Source organism: Aulonocara stuartgranti, assembly GCF_965226115.1.
Source record: "Aulonocara stuartgranti genome assembly, chromosome: 11".
NCBI lineage: Eukaryota > Metazoa > Chordata > Actinopteri > Cichliformes > Cichlidae > Aulonocara > Aulonocara stuartgranti.
In genome coordinates, this window is record NC_138947.1 from 18,713,484 (window position 1) to 18,736,692 (window position 23,209).

At 42.0% G+C, this 23,209-nt stretch overlaps 1 protein-coding gene across 1 annotated transcript; it reads right to left on the bottom strand.

Annotated features, from left to right (window-relative positions):
- Positions 1 to 306: 306 nt before the first annotated feature.
- On the bottom strand, positions 307 to 3,820 carry pou3f1 (POU class 3 homeobox 1). The gene has a single exon (XM_082552823.1). It carries the CDS (start codon positions 3,653 to 3,655, stop codon positions 2,531 to 2,533), a length of 1,125 nt encoding a protein of 374 aa, XP_082408949.1. The 5' UTR covers positions 3,656 to 3,820; the 3' UTR covers positions 307 to 2,530.
- Between the last annotated feature and the right edge of the window lie 19,389 nt (positions 3,821 to 23,209).

The window sequence follows — 23,209 nt, forward strand, 5'->3', positions numbered from 1 at the left end:
TGTCTGAGATCAAAGATTCATCACAATTCGCCTTTTAAATGCCTAAAACACGTCAAGTGATGATCGATGCTTTTTTTTTATAAAGAATACAGCTCAAATTATAATTCCAGAAAGCATATTTTAGCTACAAACGCCTCTGTTAAATAATAGTAATAATGATGATGATGATGATGATGATAATAGTAATAATCACTCAATGAAAAGACAGTAATTCCGTATTTATATTGCACAATTTAATGCTGCGTTTACACAAAGATGTGAACAACGTCACAGACTGTGAACTTAGCAGGGAATGCCTGAGGTAAAATACTGTTGTCTATTCCCCTTAACAGCACATGTACACAGCTTCTGATTTTAAACGATCCCCTGTTACATAACGAATCACTGCTATTTAAAATGAACACATGGGGTGCTCACTTCTTCCCGATGCTCAGCACAGTGAAAAGCATTCAACTTGATGATCAGGTTTATTTTTTTCTTGCCTGGTGATTCTGTAGCAGACATCAACAAAAGACGAGTAGTTTGGATTTTAATGAAGACAGAAGACCATTTCTTGTATATATGTTTTATGTAAGTAATAAAATATTACTATAACATAAATATAAATGTGACTTTGCAGTCTACATTTAGCAATCAACATACAACCAATGTAGTAAACAAAAAGGAAAAAAACATACTGAAGTCCACTGCAACGTAACCATTAACAGAGCTGAACAAAAAAGCTCCAAACACTTTTAAGAAATAAATATATATATATATAAATGGTCAGATTCATAAATGAAATCATATTAAAATATCTTCTTGGAATTAGTAAGTGTACAAAACTGCCCGGAAAGAAACAAAAACGAAAAAACAAAAAACAAAACAATATCTCGGAACAAATACAAGTTTACATATTAGACATATTTACATATCGGAAATAATCCTGGCAACATTTTCTCTAAAATCTTTATTATTATCATTATTTTTTTTCCTGGAAAAAAAGTTTCCCTCATCTGTATTGAATAGCACTGCTGTAGGCTTTTGGACTGGTCCAACACTGAGATATGACACACGACACATGAGATTTTCAGATTTCCTTATAGATCGGGAAAAAATAAATATATCTAAAGTAAATCCCTTCATCGCTTACCCTCAATGAATGAATTGTAATTTTCTTTTCTCCGATTCCAGCGTTTAACTATAATACAATGACAATGTGAAACAAAAAAACTGAATTATATTAAAAAAATAAAATAAAAATAAAATACACACTCGGAGGAAAACAAATCATGTACAGGCGTCATATTCCGACATGGGGCACTGAAGTTACCTGAGTTATTATAACTTTTCATATTTGACCAATCTCTCAAAATGTTTGGGATACAACAGGATAACAGGCAGTAAGCAGTGTGGGCTGACAGCGCTCTGTGGTGATAACCAGGAACCTGTAAACATGGGATTTTTAGGCTTTTGTGTTTAAGCCTAATGAGATCAGCTACACTCACACTTTTATTAAAAACATAATATAGCATTACTAATATTAACGAAAGAATAAGTGCTCCATGCAAAGAAAACAATAATTTTAGAACAATCAAAACCTCCAAAAAGAAAAGAAAAGAAAAGAAAAGAAAAGAAAAGAAAAGAAAAGAAAAGAAAAGAAAAGAAAAGAAACGCTTGCTTCTAATTTGGTGCTTTTTGCAAATTTCGGCGTGGTCAGCTGCAAAAAGCTCGATTTTTTAAGGCATGCAGTCAGAACTTGGATGTCCTGTTGCACTTGCACAATTTCTAAAACGTGTCTGGCGTTATTTGTAAGTGTTGTGTTTTCGGGTGCCACAATTTCCATCACTCCTCCAACCATCAACTCCCACTGAGTAAACAGAAAAAATAAGAAATTAGCGGTTGCTCTGATGAGATACAGTACCCATAGCAAATAATGAACAAAATCATAGACACTTTGCAGGAAGAGAGACACTGAAGTTAAAGAATTTCCCGAACCAAAACATCACACTTAATATAACAAAGAAAGTATACACTAATATTCAGACAACCAGTTTAAGCCTGAAAAAAGCTAAATGTTCATTCAGTGTAGGCTTTTCATCTCCAGTGTTGATCATTTTCAGGCTACAACCTCATTCGGGTCAGCGCCTACAGTTCATGGTACACCAGGAGGAGATGGACTCAGTTGCCACATTTAATTACCCCCTATTTGGAGCAGCCATTGGATATCAAATTTACTTTATATGCATGTCTCCTCTGTAAAATTTTGGTAAATAAAGATCTTTGTTTCACTTTAAATGCGCACGGAATCAGTAATAGCGAATTTTTTTTTCTTTTTTATGATTCTTTTTTTCTTAACGTTTTTTTCCTCTTGCCATCTATTTGATGAGCACGCGAATCGCGAATACTAAAGGCAAAACTGATCTGTTCAACTTTTCCACGTCTCTTTTCTCTCAGGAAAACAAAAGCCAAACTTAAATACTGTAAACTCCATAGCCCCTTTCCCTTTTCTATCCCCCCGCGGAAATGCTCGGATTGTTCATGAAAACAGTCACTGCACAGGACTCTGTAGTGTGCGGTGTAGAGGAGGGGTCTCTGCTTGGGAATATACGTCCTCCATATTCGGGTGAGGGACCCCCACTGGTGTCATTCTTTTCTCTTTTTGTCTTCTGTTGCAAAACCAAACACGGACAACCTCTTTATCCAACTGCAGAGTACCGGCTAAAGAGCTGATTTCATGAGCAGATGGCTTTGGGCATTTTAAGAAATGATTTTCCAGCGCCCCTTTCACAGCCACTTCGATGGAGGTCCTCTTCTTTCGTTTCCTGCCCTGCGCAGCAATCTTGTCCAAATTGGTGGGACTGCCCGTGTTTGAGTCTGTCTCCTCCAGCCACTTGTTAAGGAGCGGCTTAAGTTTGCACATGTTCTTGAAGCTGAGCTGCAGCGCCTCGAACCTGCAGATAGTGGTCTGAGAAAAGACGTTTCCATACAGGGTGCCCAAGGCCAACCCCACGTCCGCCTGCGTAAAGCCAAGTTTGATCCGCCGCTGCTTGAACTGCTTGGCAAACTGCTCCAGATCGTCGGAGCTGGGCGCGTCCTCGTCCGAGTGATCCTGGTGGTGGCTGAAAGCCTGCTGGGGCGACTCCATCTGGTTGTCGTGGCTGGCCGAATCATCGTGGAGTGGGTCCCGCATGCCATGGTGCAGCGTGCCGGGCTGGGGACTCAACATTGCGTTGAGGTTTGTGTATCCAGGCTGTGAGTAGACAAGTGACTGGTGGCCGTTAGATGCTGGGGACAGCGGGGATAAGTGGTGCGTCGTGGCAGGCGCCCACGAACCATGGTGGCCACTCTGCGCCTGCTGGTGCACCAGGTGAGACCTGTGGTGGAACCCGTTGCTCAGGTCCTCCCTGCTCGCCTGCACGCTGGCTTTGTGCTCCTGTCCGATGTGGGTGCCGCTGGACCAGTCTGTGTTGGAGGTTGGCAGCCACTGATGGTGCGTCAGGCTCATCGGGTGTCCCGTGTTGGTCGCCGCAAGCCCTTGCAAGTACTCGTGGTGCATCATTTTCTGTACCTCTCTGTAGGTCGTCCCCTGGTGCATCCTGTCCGAATCCGGATGCATGAGCGGGTTAGACGGTAAGGAGTTATTCCTCGGAATATACTGAGCTGTTGTCGCCATGGCTCCTACTTCGAAAACTGACGAGCACTTCGGAGGTCTCCAGGCTTTAGAGCCAAAACGCAACAACCTGCTCTGGGAGGTCTTGTGGAAGAGCGAAGACACGCCTCCTCTCCGCTTGTATTGGCTCCTCTCCGATTCAAGCCCACTAGGGACACACTCAATAGACGCAGGGGTTCAGAGCACGGTGCAGCGCATTTTTCGCACAGAGCTCCGATCTTACATATGTTATAGAAAAACATATGTTCTATTTAATAAATGTCTCTGAGTTTTTAACAGTAGTTTCTGCAGCTCGTTTTGGCGAACCTGCACACAAGGCGCGTCTTTTAATTAATTAATTTTTTTTAAACTTTTTTTTCCTCTCTCTCTCATTTCATCCAGTTTTCTCCAAGGAAGGTGAGCAGGGCTACAGCAGCGGGGTTTGATTAGGTTTCCTCTGGTTTAGATCGGTTGTTTTGCAAATAACCACGTGGGGGAGTACGGAGATCTTTTTGAAGGATACCCCCCACCCCCACCTCCCTCTAACACACACAGATGCACTTACAGACACACACCCGTGCACCTTTATAATAGGTCACTGATGATTATAGCGCTCCTCGTTTTAAACAGATTATAAGGCGCGCTGCTCCAGTTCTGCAGCCACCCACACAACGAGAGGCGTGTAAATAATATGCGACGTGTCTGTGGATGCTGTCGTAAATGTGTGACAAATTCGAAAGCATTTGCTCTGTTTCAAAGCCTCCGCGTGTGTCATTTATTTGTATTGTCTCGGTAATTTTCAATGTTGTGTGATCTCATCATCACCACCCACTTAGATCAGAAAGGCCAAAACGTGCTCCTTCCCTCCTTAGCCCTCCTCCCTGCACATACGTTGAGTACAGGTGACAGAGGTGACATATTATAGCGATGCAATTTAGTCCCATCATTACGCCTCTTGTTTTGATATCCTCAAAGCCAGACTGCTACATCTGATAATTACCATTTATAATCATAAAACAATCTTTATTTTTTTAATATGACACGGACTCTTCGCTGCCAAGCTCTTGGCTTGCGTCTTGGTTAATCTGGATATTCCCCAGCCCTGGAAATTTAGATTTAACAGATTCCAGATTTTTTTTTTTTAAATTGTTAATTTTTTAAAGTCTATATTCTGATATCATTTACCTCTCGAAGCATTTTACTAAGCAGCAACTTGGAGAGAGAAACCTTGTGTTTCTTTCTCCTGGCTCCTTCCTCACTACCTCTCCCGGTTGATCTGATTATTTTTCCCTTCACGTTTTGTCCCAATAGCAAATTACCAATTCTATGAATTGCAAAGCAGCCTCAGAGACGCTGAGGGGTAGAGAGAGAGGGGGGGATGCGAAGATTGAAAGGGATCTTTGCAAACACAATCACGTTCTTAAATGGAAATGCGGGGCTTTAAACAAATCTTACATCTCTCCCGTTCCATTCGCCTAAAACTCTGCAATCAGGCACATGTTCCGCTCCTTCTAAAACAGGAGCTTTTTGGAAGGTTTTTCAGGCGCAACAGTCCCATTTTAATCATTTACCTGAAAGCAATGTTTTGCCTTTTTATCTCTGCCGCGTGTTTGTTTGTTGTCATCTTCCCCATGCGACTATTCTCTTTCTATTTACAGTACGACTCAACTCGAGTGTTCATTTTAATCCGGGAGTACAAGACTAAAAGGTAAGTTGTCTCCTTTCTGCTGTCACTGCGTCCTTGCTGTACTCTTGTCTCCAGCGTTAACAATGTAGCGAGTGTGTGTGGCGTGAGTGTGTACGTGTGTGCGGAAAATGTTGTCGGGGTCACAGGTGCTCGTCATCATCTCTTGAAAGGCGTGGTTTTTGTCCACCCATCCGTTATATATTTATTTGGAATGAGTGGGAGACAGTCCTCGCGAGTTATCTTCGTGTCATCTCGGAGCAATTTATTAGTAACAGAGTCTGATATTTGGGTATAAGATGCAATGTAAGAATTTAAGAAACACGACTCGTGATTGATAAGTTACACTTGATGTTTCCCTTTAATTCTTAAAAAAATGAATAGTTTGCATGAGTAATTTGTCTTTATACATCATAAAATACATTGATGCATAATTACACTATGTATTACCACATTTATCAACTAACCTTTACGTAGTTTAATTAATATTTTATGCAATACAACGCAGAAATCTGAGAAAAAAATTAAAAGTAACATGTATGACGAGGATGACAAAGCCCCTCTAACGCGACTCCTTTAATAAAAATCACTGTCTTTCCTCTGTCTTGAGAGACCCCGGGTTTGCGCGTCACTGCTATAAGAGACCAGAGCTACATGCAGCTCTCAGTTAATGAAGATGCGTTAGCCATTCAGTCATTCTTGTCCCCAGTCTATAAAAAGCAGTGGTTTCTGCCTCACAGACCCAGTCTTGTGCTTTGCCATGCCAGCGAGTAGCTGCTGGAAAAGAAAGGTCCAGATGCTTTGGCCCTTTTGTAAAGAATATGGCCTTGTGTGCGCTGAGGTGCATTTTTGCCAGGATGCGCGAGGTTTCCATGGTGCGCTCGATGAAAGGGATCACACAGAACTTAGTGGTGAATGACAGGCCGTACAGGAAAAGCGGCTGGAAATGAAGGCGATATGATGGATTCAGAAAAAAGAAAGAAATTACGAGGCACACTTACAGTGGAACCGCAGAGATGAGGAAGTTGGGTGACCTCTTTTACCCGAAATAAGTCCCCTTTGTGTCACCCTGAGAAGACAATTCTCTGATTTATTCTGTACTTTCTTGCGAGCCCCTTTCCTGCGATGCACTGACAGATTTGGAGAGACAGTGTAACGAAATCTGAACAACAGAAAACTAACCGAACAACGTTTTCCCGGACCGCTCACAATTTTAGAATATCCGTGCTTCTCTAATTAAGGTTGTTGTTTAGGAGCAGAGGCATTTTTCTTTTTGGGGCAGTCACGTGTTAATCTCCCCCCTCAATCCCAATCTCTTTAAATGCAGCAGTTTTTGCCAGGGCGCAACTCAGCCAACAAAACCTCATCGACCCTTCAATTAACCAAACCCCACCTTTCATTTACGCGCTGCCTTGTTGTGAGTACAGTTAGGATGGGAGGGATGCATTAAAATTAAACACGACAAATAGGATGATTATAAAATGATCTCACAGCCGTTTCTGTATCTCGAATAAAATGTTGCTGGAGACAAAGTTTAAATGTTTTATTAGAGAACAATTGAAACAAAGTGAATATATATCATTTCACAATGTAACTGATTTTAGCAGCAAAGCTTTACATTAGATTTTTTTTGCATTTCGAGGTTTTAGTAGTTTCGACATTTAAGTCCGAAATAAAGTTAAATCGGGTTTTGTTTTCCACAAATATATCCGAAATAAGACACTCGCGTTCCTAAAACGGCAGCGGCTTCATATTAGATGTTTAATACAAGTCTTCCTCAATTCCAGGGGGAACATTTCGAACTGCCACAAGCTATATTTAGATTTTAAAATTCATGTGATGTACCCCTCAACTACCGCGAGTAGAATAATATCCACCAACTCACTCAATCAGATAATTGTAATTCGTTTCCTTTTCCTTTTTCTTTTTTTGACAGACATGCGTAATAGGCACTAAATATGCAATTGTAATTAAAAAAAAAATCCTGTTTGCCCATCCATTCTGAAGACCAAAATCGTCCCGTGCTTTTCAGGTAACTTTTTTCGCTTTCTTTTTTGGCTAATGAACTTGGGCTATTCTGCCAGCATCCCCCTGAGAATGCGACGGGGGAAAAACGCTTCTCTTGTGGTAAAAGGTGCGAATTTCTTCCTCTATCTCCCGGCTAATTAGGCGGGGTCTGAACGAATGAATATTCATGAAAGCACCGGCGCGCAATTAGTAGTGGAGAGAGTTCCCAACTTCAATCCCCAAACAACGCAGCTTGTACAGGAACGGGGTACCGGTCCCCCCCTACTCCATGTGTCTCTGCTTCTGCTCAAGCACTCTTTGAGCCCTCACTTGTACTTTCAGCTCTTATCAGCCAGTCTCCTGCTCCCCTTTTCAAAGCAGCCACCATCACAAGTGATTTGTCCACTTCATATAAATCTCAGTGTTGTGAACAACAGCTAATCCAATTATATTTCTCAATAACTTTTTAAGTGCCCATAAGAGTTATTCTATTTCCTGTGCCAGCAGAGCTTTTTGAGTTCACTTTTTGACATACAAGCAAAAATTTCAATTCAATTTTAAAAGACTCCTCGTAAAACTCCACATTTAAAGCCCATGTTTAGAGTAGAGCACAAATGTGCTTATACAGAAAAACAACCTGCACAAGCATCCATCACCTGACATCACACACAATTTTGAAAGCATCACACCTTACTGTTCCAAATCCTCTGAATTGCTAATATTCTTGCTGCACACACCCCTTCCCCCTGCCTAAAGCCTCTTTCTACCTGTCTAGCAGTTTTGTGTGTCATGCCAGTGTGATCCTTAGCCTATGTGCCTGGTTTCCTGTCCATCCATCCGCCCGCCAAGGACCCACAATCCTCTGCTTTGAATTCAAGGTGATTCTTATCCCCGACACCCTCCTGGCCCAGCGCGTTTGCCTCTTGCCTCCATAAAGACGTGTTTATGTATGTATGTATGTGCAAAGGGGAACACGAGGAGGTTTTTCAAGGGTTGGGGGGAGATAAGCAGAGGAATTTGAGGCCAGTGAATATGGATGGGGTCCCAGCTTTTAGAGAGGACCGCTGATAGAGAGGTAAACAGCTCCTGGCCCAGAGGAGAGTGCAGGGGGGTGGCTGATGCATGCACTGGCATACATTTGGGGCCTAAGTCCATACCCCCCCTCTCTGTCATTCACTCCGCATCTCTGAAGACTATCTATCATTATTTCTTCAAGTTATTTTGTTGTTAGAATGTCGAGTGTTTGCTTTGGACAATCTTGTGGATTTTGATTATTAGGTTGCATTATCAATGCACGGGAAATGATGTTTGCAAATCTGACTTTAGGCTGAAAAAGCCAAAAGTTTTTGGGTTCACTTTGCTGATAGTGCATTTTTAAGATCAGTGCAGGCCAGGATTTAACATTGGAATTGTTTCTGTCCCACTGCCATGAAAACAAATGTAACAATGACCACTGTTGCCATCTTTACTGAGCATCAGCTGTACCCTACACAGCCCACACCTCTTCTCTTCAATATCCTCTTGTTAAAATGATGACAAGACTGGTAACACATTGATCTCAGACTCAGACCATCTCTCTCTTTCTGTCTGCTTTTCGCCTGACAGACCCTGCAAGGCTGAGCGGCTTGCCGACATGAAGGCCACGACCCCAAAAGGACACGGCAGGAGTGAGTCGACGTGTCTCACATATTGTCAAAATGCATGTGTGTGCGCGCAGAAGTGTGCAAACATGTTCTGTGGGAAGTCTGTTGTTCATGATCGATCATTGTTCGTGACTCCTTTTGCTCCATTTCAATCTTTCATTCTATGTAAACCCCTCTTCTAGTTTCCTGTATGTGTGATTGTTATTTGCTTGTGTAGATACGATGACACTGCTGGAACTTTCTGACTCACACGATTCTTTTATTGATTATTACTGTTAATGCTAAATATCTTATTAAAAAGCCGTTTTCAATACCCACAAGTGTGTGTACATTTAGGCCCCTAAAACCACTTTTAAGTTAAGAATGAGGCGTTTTCACCTGGTAAAGCTACACACAAGATTTTTGTGCATTTTTTAAAATTTGAAATATGTTGTTGACATTTTATTTATTTATTTATTTATTTAAATTGACAGATTACAGACAACAAATGGAAAGAAATGCAGCATACGGATTTGTACCATTGAATCTGTGGTTCACACTTTTAACCTCGAAGCCAGCTGGATGCCGGCTTCATTTACTGTAGTTTTTGATGCTGCAGGATTAAACAGTGAATAAAGTTAACTTTATTTGCTGAAGAACATCTTTTTTCAGAGTTGTCTTGTTCCAGAGGTAAGCCCTCTCAGGCCTTGACTTTCCTTTGGGGCAGCTGCTCGGCTTTATCCCACTTGATTGCTCTCTTGGCTGTGACAAAACACAGATCTTCAAATACACATACACACACTCCAGACACACACTCCAGAGAACTTCCACACTAAGGCCCCACCGCAAAGTTATTAATGAGCTGTTTAATTTTAATTAGATAGTAATTCATGTTAATGCCTGCTTAATGGAGCCAAATAATTCCCCTCGGTCACTCGGGGTCTTTATGCTTCGTTTACCAGCCCCTGCAGTTATTCTCTGGCTTTTGTTTTTATATTACATTTCCAGGTCTTTTTTTCCAAGCAGTGAGTGAATGATGAAACAGTAAAAACAGGAAACATATGGGGTGACTGAAGCGTTTTAGTGGGTGTATGTGTGTGTTAAAGAGCGCTACTGTGTATTTTTAGAGTGGAAACTTGACGCCAATATGTTTGTGTTCATGCCTCTTCTATCACTACATCATTTAGTTTAAGGATTGTGCGTCTGCGTGTGTGAAAACTTGGACTACACAGACACACACACATATACTGACCCAGAGTCCACTATAGTAAATGCCTTAAGTCAGCCTGAAGAAAAGGTCAAACTCAGTATTGAACGCTAAACAGGGTTAAACCCTCAGGTTGAAGTACAGGTACCAAGACATTTGCAAGACAGAGGTTGTGACCTTTTTGTCCAGGCCAGGCCTCAAGGTAAATCTCTCCCGCCTCTTGTCACGTGCACATCTACTACACTGCTCCCCACCTAGGGATGCATTTGTTCGAGACAGCCCCCAGGGGTTCAAACATCGGTAAGGGTGTGTAGGTGTGACCACACTGGCTTGGACCACCCCGTATGTGTGTGTGTGTGAGAGAGAGAGAGAGCTCTGGAGTGGAGAGGTCAAGGCTGTTGAGTCTGTCTCGGCTCTGTCTGGGTGCCTCGGCTCTAACGGAGCACTAAGCTGAGTGGTTGAATTGAGTTAGTGGCTACAGACAGGCTTTTAATTGTTGATTGACCAGTCTGAGTGCTTCCTGGGCTGGGGTCATTGCAGAGAGCAGGTGGGGAGGTCCCCAGGCCCCAGCAGCAATTTCAGTCACATACACCCAAGTGCTGCAGACGGGTGGAGAGGAGGAAGTGTAAAGGTAGTTAGGAGAAGGCGAGGAGAACAAGTGAGAGCTGAGAGACTTTAAAAACTTGGAATATTTGTTGTGCTTTATTCGTTTTTACATGAAGTCTGATCTGTGGATTTACAGGGGCCACACAATTCAAGCAAACAGAAACGCATATTGGTGAAGGCGTTAGAGTGACTGCGAGCAAAGCAGGCTTTGAGGTCCAAAGATTAGCAAGTTCAATGTTTACCCCTCCACAAAATCTCAGCTCCTTCATCTGTTTGACAATTACAAATTTACTTTGTACCCGTTCCATCCACTTCTTTACCTCTCTACTCACTCCCTCTTTATCCTCTTCTGTCTCCCCCCTTCAGCCCTCTTTCCTCTAATTCTGCACAGGGCTACAAAAGCCCATTCTGCTGTTTTAGTGGGTTAGCTCTTCTCGTCTCTCCTCCCCTCTTCTCCTCCTCTTCTTCTTTTCGGCTCACAGCAGGTGCCCGTCCTCGGCTAACATTTGTTATCTCTAATCCTGCAGGTTCGGCGCACAAAAAGAGCGTAGTAAACTCTCTCTCAGACCTAATCCCACCAGTCCTTTTTTGATGGCACTCCCCCTTGCCCTCCTCTCCTCTTTTCTCCCTTCACTATCTCTCTTTTAGGCTGCTGGGGGGACACTTCACTTCTCTGATTGCCACATAGCTTTTTATCACCATGGCCTTCAATTTGGGGGGCAGCTGTTGGTAGAGGGGGTGTCCTTTTTTTCCTCCCCTTCTTTATACCTCTGATTCGAGCTCTCTTTTTCCTTTCTCTCTCCCTCTGTCTCCTTTTTTGGCTTCTTCTCCCTTTCTCTCTGTATCATTTACAGTCATTTTCTGGCAATTAAAATGGAGCGCTGCTGCAGGATTTTCGCCTGCAGTGCAACACTACAGTGCTGATGAATAATTCTTCACCCTGCAAACTGGAAAGCTAGCCTTTCTTTCATGTTGGCCCTTTGTTGATTTACCATTAAAACTTACTGCACCGTGCTATGAGTGGAGGACCCAGCTCTGCGGGAACTGGCAAAAAGCAAAAATGAGGATGAAGCAGATATGTGTATATATGCCTTAGGGTCTTTTTTCCCAGCTTAGAATGAGGAAGTCACTGAGTTATGTTTGTGTGTCTTACATATTTGTGTTTATGGTTCAGATTTATGGTGCGTGAGGCCTCCTTATTTAAGTCCACTGTCTTGTTCTGTACCACTTAGTTGTTATGTTAATTTTTCTTATCAGTGGTTTTCATTATGGAGCTTAGATGCATTGTGTGCACGATTAGACGGTCATTCATCTCTGTTTCCCGCACTCACACACACACACACACATACACACACACACTCTCTCTCTCTCTCTCTCTCTCTCGCTATCACACACAGCGAGCAGTGACTGATGTGTGGATAGAGTGTGTGGGGTGCTTTGGCTATATAGGTAGTGTGGTGTTGGCAGTATGTTAAATGATGTAGGTCTCTAGGCCAGCCCAGCTCTGGGTGAGTTTCTGTTAGCAACATCCCACTGTGGTCTCTTTACTGCTTTAAAGAATTTTATCTTTGCTGTCCAATAGACAAAAATAAAAATTTCGATTTGGCATGTAAAAGTAAAAAAAATGCAAAATGACTTGTCAGAAATATTACGACAAAATTATGACATAGCTTTACACAAACTAGTCTGCAGAAAGTGTGTTTTATGCTACAGTGAAAAGGAGGTTAGTTCAGAGGTTTAGTGTTTTTTTGTTCTTTACTTTAGGTCAACATTTCTTGTCAGAAAAAAATACATTGCCACTAATACTCCATCCATTCTATTTATTTGAACACGAAAACAAGATTTTAAAGGTACTAAACATGTTTCCAGATATGCCCGTGTTTACATACTAATGAGAACATTTTACCAATTATTATTATCATTATTATTATTATTAGAGTGATTAATATATTATCAATTAAGCAGATTTATTAGGATTCCCTGACCTGCTGCATATATGCACATAATAGAGTGTCCAGATGCACTTAACCTGATCTGAGACCCATCAACTTTTTTTTAATCCTCTTGTGGTGTTTTGAGATACACAATAACACCTGATATCAGCAGTATGAATAGATTTTACCTTTTGATCTCACCCGAAGCCTACTTTAAGTTAGTCTTCAACTTGCAGTCAGCTATTTTAGTGGTCTTAGTGACTATTGTCTTCTAGCAGGAGATTATATTTATTTTACACCAGATAAGTGTAGCTTCAGAGAAGTTTGTCCACTTAAATAATTACAATGAATGAAAAAGTCGTCTGTGAAGTTTAAGAAGCTTTAACCCTGCCCGGAGGGGTTGAATTAAGGTCTGAGGAGAAGTATCTTCCCGCTATGTCATCTGGCTCACTAGTTATCCCCCAGTCAGTTATATTGGCTTCAGCATATTGAACAGCAAATGTGAACACACACTTATTCGGATTTACTGACAGGCGCACACATGAACAAGCAAACACTGGCATGCACACACACGCACATACACACACACACACACCAACATGCACACAGTAAACAAACAAACACTCTATTTTTCACACTGTCACACTCACATGGACACAGTCATGCACTGAAGAGATAATGGTGGCCAGAGGCGGTCTGAGTGCCCCCCCCCCCCCCCCCCCTCTCTCTCTCTCTCTCTTCGTGTCTCTGAGGCAGAAAGCGTGCTCTGGTCCTCACTGTCTGTTAGATTTGATCACCATCACCCAACTGCAACGGACAGTGCACAGCTCAGCTCATTGAAACACGTACACATAGAGCCACTGTGCCAGAGGATATTACATGCAGTGTCTGACACCTCTAAATAAGTGTTTACTCCTTGTGTGTATGTGTGTGTATATTGGAGCGTGTGTGTCTATTTGCATTTTGTTTGCTCGTATGGGTGTTCCTCCATCCATAACTGTTTGTGTATGTGTGCACGCACACACGCCAGACAACAGCCCTATGAAATGTATCCAAAATGATCATCATCCATCGTCTGCTTCTACACAACTGTCTCCGTCATTAACATACGCGGCATGTAATTCCATGTTCAACTGCTCATTTGGATTAAAAATGTCTACATCATATGTATATGCCAGCGAAGTACAACTGAACTGTTTGCTGATTAAGTGAAACAATCTAAATAAAAAAGAAATGTGAATGAAATTTTGTCTGATGTGGAGTTTTTAGAGGCGTTGTGAGAGCTTAAGATACAAGATACTTTTTTTAAAATCATGCTGTATATTTTTATTTTTATTGTTGCCCCCTTTTTTTTCGCTAGTCACATAAATACACAAAGATATATCTTATTCAGCGGTGACAGACAAGAGCCTGCAAACTGTGTCTGTATATGCCAACATGTAACTGTGTGCATACATATATCTCGGTCTGCATAGAGATTTTAATAAGACAGAAGAGAGGGGGGTACAGTAAATCCTACATCAGAGCACGCCCATCTCTGAGACCCGAGGGTGCCATTCTATGATTGACAGGTCTCCTTTCACTGGCGCTGTTGGACGCTGGGATGGATTAGGGCCGTCTCGCCCTAAAGGGCCATTGTGGCTCCACGTCTCCCAGCTGCTTCAGCATGCACCCCTCTCCAAAACTAAGGAGGGGCTCTTGTGAGCGAGGCTGGGTATTAGGGTGATGAGGTTTGCATGGCACGGGCTCGCTGTGTGAGTTGTTAAAACAGCAGTATGTTACCATTCGAATGAATTGTCTGTATTGTTTTATTTGTGGAAGTATTGCATTAAAGCCACATGTCTGATTGTTTGAACCTGACTTAAAAATACATCCTAACTTCTCTCAACTAGTCTCCATGCTGACGTAAGCCACATATACAGTAAATGCCAAGTGTGTTGCTGTAGTGGCCTGCAGCTCTGCCTCTGCTCCGGTGAATACTGGAGGACCCTTGAACCCAGGGATCGTATTCATAAAACCACAATGAGCAAAGAGCTGATCCAAGTGACAAAATGTTTAAAAAATTGCTTGCATTGTCATACTTTCTAAGAAATTCCCCTCACAGTCCTGATTAGATGTTGGTAGAGGTAAGTTATTTGCGAAGCATTTTATAAGATAGGTCATAGTTTGAAAAATTGTTGATGGGACCTTTAATTCAACAGTCTTAACCAAAGCAGAAAAAGAGGTATGAAAAATATTCTCCAACTGCTGAAGGACAGTGAGGTAATGAGACGTTACACAATTGTGCAGAGATAATGTTTGTGGTCTATCTCATTTGAAATGCACACACATCTTCCACTCAACACTCAGATATTTGGAAGCTGGAAAAAGTGCAACAATGCAGCAATGATGACTCGGATCTGTCGCAACCTTCCATCAGTAGAGTAATCACACAAACAATTACAGCGCTTTCACAGTTTCACACTGTGACATAGTTCATTTCACCACAGAAATTGGTAAAAGCTGAGGCTTTTTCCTCCCCATTTCCCACGTCGTTAATATCAAATAGATTAAATGCTAAAATTACCAGCATGGTCAATAAACATAAGCAAAGAAATATAACAAGCACGAGCGTGTGAATAGACCACTGTGCAGGTAGGTCATTGCATAAAATAAAACAGCATTCAAATTAAAATAAAATAGCTTTAATGGAGACTAAATTGTATGATGAGACTCACTAAGAATGAATTTAGATTTTTCTCATGTGTCAGATGCAGCAAAGAGCTCATCACACCTCCACATCCTCAGTTTCAGCTCCATCAGTGTGCCACTGTGCTCTGTGAGTTTTCCTGAAGCACTCCTATGCTGCAATCTCTTTGGCAATAGGAGCTCTCTAAGAGCATTCTTCTCATTTTTGGAAACGCTTTCCCATATGTGCGAAATACTAGTTTTTGGTATAATCATCACTGTCATTAGCATTGCTCCCGTTTAAAAAACATAAAATTGTGTTTTAAGACTGCTGATACAATGTCTTTCAACATCTCTTCTACATGATTTTTTCTTTTCTTTTTTATAATAGGTATATAATAAATGATAGATGATGATAAAATTATTATAATGTCCTATTATGCTGACTTAAGCCAAACCCCCAAAATCTAAACCATTAATTCTGAGTGTGAAAATTTACAGAGCGAATTAGAACAAGTAGTGCTTTTGGAAATAAATGTAAGTGATGGAAGCACCTTTGTGCGTGTATATGCTTCCATATATGAGAGGAAACCTGAGAGAGGTGATGGGATTTCACTACATGCAAATATGTGCCAGTATTTTGACCTTTCCAACCTTTCTCCTTCTTCCCTGGGGTTTTCCATCCGCTTCCAAAGAGGCCTTGTGGGGAGTTCCCAACATGGGATCCTTCTGGGTTATGAGACCCCTGGCGTGTGTGCTGGGCAGGGCGGGCTGGCACTGCGGCAGTACTGGCACAGAGCTTTGCCAGGAAAGGCAATGCCAGAAGCCTGCCACACTCCTGCTGAGAACCTCCCAGGCAATTAGACTGCTGCAGCAGTGAGCTGCCGTCTAAACTGTAAAGCAGAGGAAGAGAAGACCGGCGATTAGCAATGTACACCAGTTTGTGTTGACACTGTGTTGACACAGCCAATCGACTGAGTGTAAACAAACATATTGTTTCTGGTTAAAGTGAGCATACTGTTAACATGCAGCCCCCCAGCCCTACTTGTAAGCATTTTGTTCTCAAAGTGTGCGCCACATAATAAGTCCTTGGAAGAAGTGCCTTGATGTGATATGTGCAAAGGGTGAAAAAAGTTGCCCTCCTTCTATCCATGTCCCTGTCACCCAGCGGAAAAAGGAGTGGATCACTCTCAGTCTCAGTGTCTCTTTTCCTTTCTCTTCTTTCCATCTCTCTGTCTGATGAAAGAGGAGCTATGATCGTTTCGACAACAAAGGGGCCAGCCGCTTGTGTTTGGATGAGACTCTCCTTTCTTCTCTCCTTCCTCCTCCTTCTCTATCTATTTCTTCTAACCCCCTCTGATCTCACTTACTCTCTCCTTCCTCTATGCCCCCCCCCCCCCCCCCCCGCCTCCTAACACGTTCCCTCCCTGCCTGCTCTATCTCTTGCTGCCTGATGCTACTCTCTGGCGTTGCTCCTCCGTTCTTCGTTAGGGCCTCAGCGATACAATCAGGGGATGGAATTAAAAATCAGAAAGTGTCCTTGTCGAAGAGACACCCCGGATGGTGCACTTTGATGTCTCCTCAGAAATTTGAAATTCATATGTTGTCACACTTGATTTTATTCCCCCTTACTCTCTCTCTCACTCACTCACTCACTCACTCACTGCCTCTAACTCTCTCTCACTCTTTTTCTTTCAGCTTTTTTCCTTTTCTTCTTCTTCCTACTCCTCTTCTCCGTCAAGTGCCATCATGTACTATTCAGCAGAAAGAGAGAAACGAGGAAAACAGAAAACGTAAAAAGCATTGTACAAGTGTTTCTGAAAGACCTTTCTTGTCTTTTATTTTTTATGTTTTTACTTTCTGAAGAAGGCGGGAAGATATAATGAATCATTCAATTTCCTTTTGATTGTAGGTGCTGGGGCGCGTGGGTTTAGAGGTAGAAGACAGGGAGTAGGGGACCACAGGACGGGGTGGAGATGTGGCGGCGGGCCACTTTGATGTGATTTCAGAACTCTGCGCCAAGTCAAAGCTATTTGACAGAGTGAGGAAAATGTGGCTGCCACACACTAATACACACACATTTTCAGACAGGCACATAATATCTTTGGCTGGAACCCCGACAAAAACAAATAAATGTTCGTGAGTTTCTTACAGCTCATGGCTTCCTCAAGCCTTCAAAATGAAGGACAGGAGTCCGGATGTAATCCTGTTTGGATTACAATGAGGGAAACATCAAAATATTATTTTACCACTAAAAAAATAATGTGAGTCACCACGCGCATATGTGTCGAAAGCATTGTTGAGATCTAAAGGAATTTCTTGTAAGAAGCATGGAGGAATAATTAGATTTGAGTCAATGACATTAATAAACAGTATCCATCCAAAATTAATCTAAAGAGCTGGATTGTGGTGTGACACATTTCTGGACATATTTCTCATTCTTGTCTTCAAGAAAATGAGGGGGCACATCACTGGGTCCTTGATGGGCCCCTCCCACGACAGTTACAAATGGGCACGAAGGTGGGGTGGCGAGGACTGGGGGATTGGGTAGGTGGGGGGTGGATGAGCAGGATGGGGATGGAGACGTGGATGGGGAGTCCCATTGGTCCACTACATCCCAGATTCATCATTAATCACTCCTGCTGAGCCCCTCACACCCTCCTACTTCTCCTTGCCACCCCTGCCTTCCGCCCACAAGACCCAGTCCCCAAGGTGATGGCAACCCCCGCCCTCGACACATACAAAAACACAAAAACAAAACAAACAGACCAAAAAAAAACCCAACAAAAAAAGAGAAGAAGAAAAAACAGCACCACCCACAACACTTGCCCCGCCTTAAAACAACAATTTCTCTGATCTAGCATTTTGGGGAAAGACACCCTTCTTTGTCTCGAGATCTCTTCCTTTCTGTTTATGTCTCTATATATCCCCCCTTTGGTCCATTCCCCTCTCACTCTCCATCTGTGTGTCTCTCCCCTCCACACCCCCCTTCCCGGTACTTTTTTCTCTCTTCTTCTTGTTTTCTCCCTTTCTCTTTGTGAAAAATGGGTTTTAATAAAAGCTGACAGAGCAATGAAATTAAAGGAGTGCATCCCATGGCCAGCTATAGCTCCAGCCTGAGCGTGGCACTGACATATTTAAAAGAGGGCCCTAATTCAGTAGCCTGTGTGTGTCTTACATCACCAAGGCTCCTCTGTGTTATCAGAATCATTATTACTCCTTTACACAATACTGTTAAAAAAAACAAAAAGCATAGTTACAGCTGGCAACAGAAGAGACAAACATTTAGCAGCCCCCTTCATCCTTGTGCCATCAGTGACCCCTATAAAACAGTTTATTCCATTGACCCTATTAGCAGATATTAGGCCCGTCTCCCATGTTGCCTTATTATAGCCCTGGATCATAAAAAAGGGGGTCGGAATGGAGGAAGTTGTTGGAAACAGAAAGGGAGCGTGCGTCTTTTCCAGGGGAATCCTTCCATAAGGAATAACTGACGTGGAGGACTGACCCACGCCTTGAGAGCTCTCACTAGACGTTAGAAAGCATTGTTTTGTTGGATTACAGGGTTAGGAGGGGAACCTAATCCCCTAATTTTTAATCTCTCTTGATTCCAGAGGGATGCATAAGAGACTAGGCGGCTTCCCTGACACAGCTTGGGTAGGTGGGTTATAGAGTGGAGGGGGTGAAGGAGGGCTGAGAGGATAAGTGGGAAGGTTTCTTAACAAAGGGAATGTGGTAGTATTGCTTTAAGGAAGTGTGAGAACAACAAACAGAAATCTTTCAATGCAGCAACAGTGGGTATTTTTTAGTCATTGTCAAGTCACAAATCACAAAATGCAATAAAGTGCTAGAAAAGTTGCCAAACTCGAAATATCGGAAGTGAAATCAAAGTAAAGAGATAGCAGCTTATGGCTTCCTTGTAACAGGAGTGATTCCAATTCTATTTGCAATCTGTGCACTACACAACATTCAAAATCGCCATGTGACAGTGATAACATATCCTTCTCCCAAAACATTTCTGCTTTGTCATTTCATACCCTCACCACCATGTGTCTGGGTGTGTGGATAATTTCTCAGACAGCTTAGGGTGACAGGCTTTTGGGACGAAGGGATAAGTTGTCTGGGAGCTCATCCCTATAATCTGTGAAGGATATACAGGGCCTCCCCAGGCAGAAAACAGGGACTGTTCACCTGCAGCATTAGCTAAATAAGATTAGAAGCTGGACTGGAACCCAAACACTCGCTGTGGGCCAAAAAATATATACGAGTATATACAAAATCACATAAGGGAAATGTGTTTGAAAATGTGAAGCTGAAAACACAGTTAATACATTTTGGAATGGGATTTCAAAATCCAGTTGATGCACAAAACATAGGAAGGAGGGACGTAGAGACATCAAACCTCCACATGGGTTCAACTGAAGGCCTCTTTCAAATGTAAAGTTAGCCATGGAGCTGGCAAGAGATGGAACAAAAAAGGACAGAAGCAGGGATGGAAAAAGGAGGGTGGTCACAAGGAACACAGTGAGTTAGAAATCATTGCGTCCAATCACGGAGTAACCTTGGGCGGCTTCCAGCATGACTGAGAGAGTGAGTGAGCGACGGGTCTTGGAGCCTGGCCAAGCGAAGCCTTTTGTGCCAGCAGCCGCCACATTCCAATCAGCCACGGATATTTATACTCCGGGCCTAATTGAAAGGTTGGCTTGTGAACCATCTGCATGCACCCCCACTCCAACACACACCCACACACACAGACAGACACACTTCGTAGTGCCGAGACGCATCCTAGACACAGTTAGCTTTGACCCACAGAGGTGAGAGGCCATTCATACTGCAGCTAACATCCCAACAGAGCAAAATTGCAAAGTTGTGGCAAAACCCCTGCTAGCAAAGGTTAAATTTGGGTTTTATTTCCCTTGTATATTTATTTCTAGCAATTAGAATAAGCCAAAAGGACCCTGATCAGGAAGTTAGCCATTGCCCCAAGCCACTGCCCCAACATAAGCCTATGTTCCTTTCAGCAGGCTCAACATTCACATAATAGCAACATGGGGTAGATAGGCATGGGAACTCGGCTTTTTATCTACTGGTAATTTTGACAAAGTGGGCCAACGAACCTGCAGTCAGTAATACTGTGCAGCTGAGGGAGTCTGGCAGTTGATAAAAGAAACTCAGCACCAGGGTGAGATAAATGACTTGATGATTGATTACTGCCTAAAGCAGAAAAATGAGCAAAGCACAAAACTAGTCAGTGTTTGTGTCGTGAACATTTTCTCACAGTAGCTTCTTTATATCACACAGTGATGACTGGGTTGCTGGTGCATTTCAGGTAGGTTTTATAAGTCATCAGATAAAGGCTCAGTGTTTTCAGTGGGATTATATCCACTCCTGCACGCCGTAGCTTCTAGCCTGATGCTGAAAAGCAGGAAAAGATAACTTTGATAAAATGGGGAGTAAAGTAGTTGTATGGTAAAGACTAACTTCAATTAATATATTTAGTTTTAACTTACCGAGAATTCAAATAAAATCTATTCTTAAATATGTTAGATACAACTTTATCTAAGTAACTAACAACATGCCAATAGCAGGACTCCAGGGAGTCTTCAAACTGTGAAACACAAATATCAGACTTCTGTTTCACAACCACTAAAATGCACCAGAGGCTCATGGGATCGGGTAACTAAACCCACTGATTAATGCACAATTAGTGTTGTGTTTTGTCAGTTAACAGGATGGGATGATGGAGTTTACAGCAATGGTGAGGAGTGTGTTAAAGCTCTCGGCGGGCATCCAGCTGGCCCTTTGCTCATCTCTGGGACGTGTTAGGCTTCTATTGCCAGCTGGCACTGAAACACACCGCCATGTTCATTCATGACAGGCATCTCCAAAAACTTGTGAAAAACCTGGTGATTCTTGAATGCTCCTTTTGCAAGATGCTTTCAAAATGTGCAAAAAGGAAAGAAAATCAAAAAAGAAAGGCAGGAAGAACACCTTTTATGCCTTTTAAGCCAAGGACATTTGGGGTGACTTAGAAAAGATTATTCAATATGCTGCCCAAAGGATTATTTATGTGTCTTTCTATGACGCGTCTCACATTTACACTGCCATAGAAAAAAAAAAGACCAAAAAGCCTCATACCCACTGTCCCTGTCATATGCTACTGTATATGCTAATTGTGTCCCTACCTGGAGTTTCTTGTATGTATTAAATAGAAAATGATAAAATTAAGAAATATTTTAAAATGCCAGCATGAAATGGTTCATTTATTGAGTGCGATGTTGATGGATGTTCATGCTTCTGAATAACAAAAAACAATGGAGTTGATAAAGCCGCTCACAGCTTGTTTTTTTTTTTAATGTGGAAACAGCCTTGACAAGAAAAGCCATTAAGTAAAAGTTATTGACAGTGCCTGCTTGCATCTTTTTGGTTTAAAAAAAATGCTGTTGTTTGTCAGTGGTGGTATTTTTAAAGAGAAAAAATATGCTTGAAAAGTATCAAATTTCAAGCAATAACTTAATAAGTTATTATACATGAACTTTTTGATATTATGGCAACACGTGCTCTAAACATGTAAAATTTCCACTCAAACTAAAACTCACATATAAATAAAAATAAATTAAAATGCACGATATGTCTCCCTCTGAAATATAGTGCAGCAGATGTAAAAAGAAAATACCACAACACCTAACAGTACATAGTGTATATGATATAAAAGCCACAGAGTATTGCATATTTGCAGTATGTATTTAGGACAGAGCTGCAGCACGCACAGTCGTTCTTTCAGCTGTACCCAGAGTACTGACTCACTGAATTTCGGCATTTTACCAGAAAACAGAATCTTCGACATGTTCCTGGGGAACGAGGACACTCTGCCAAATGCAAAATCATCCTCTGTTCTCCCTTGGCTTGTGCCTGTGATAAATCAAAATGCCAAACAACAATTAGCACTCAGTTGACACTCTATTCACATCCAACAGTTAATACACGAAGTCGGCCAAATGATGTCGAACACAACTCATTGTCTTGCCAAGTGCATCTGCTATTATCAGCAGTGGAAATCCATCCACTTGTTGTATAAGCTTGTGAAAACAAGTCTACAGGTCCTGCCTGAACAAATGGTGTTGTATAATATATCGCTGGCACTGCAAATTTACACAACATACATACCGTGAAAAACCATGAGGGACAATTAATCCTCAACTGATTATATCAATCCAAGAATATGAACTCACTCATATGCCTTACAGGTCAGACATACAGCAGTGTGTCCCCCTTCTTTACATTCAATAGGAAATCATTTGCTCAAAGCAATTCCATACTTCAATAACAACAGCGATAAACAACACTCATCCGGTCTAATCTCTCTGCGGACCACCCAGCTCAATCAATTAATTACCTAGACTGTGCGTTTTCCTTCAGGGCATTAGTAATGATCTTTAAATATTAATTTATCTTTGTCCAGGGACTGATGCGAGGGCCTTGTTGTTGTCTTCTGGATTTTTAGTTGTCAAGTCAGAGACGCTCTACTGTGTGAGGTAAACCTGAAGAGCCAGAGGAGGTCTTAGGCTGTTTGGCTAACATGTGCAAATAAAGAAGTATTCTTTCTATATCACTTCTCCAACATTTCATCTTGACATTTCTCAGTTTCACAAAGAAAAGGACAAAAGTTGGATTTATGGTTACTGTTACAGAAAGGTTCTGTGGTTTTTTGTTGTTGTTTTTTTTTTTTTACTGTGGGTGGCTCATTTTGTGCTGAGTAAGAGATTGCACCCACCAAATACAGTTTAAAGCCCCTCAAATTTGAACTGAGTAAGACACAATTCAGTCATGCCCTTTGATCCATTTTTATTA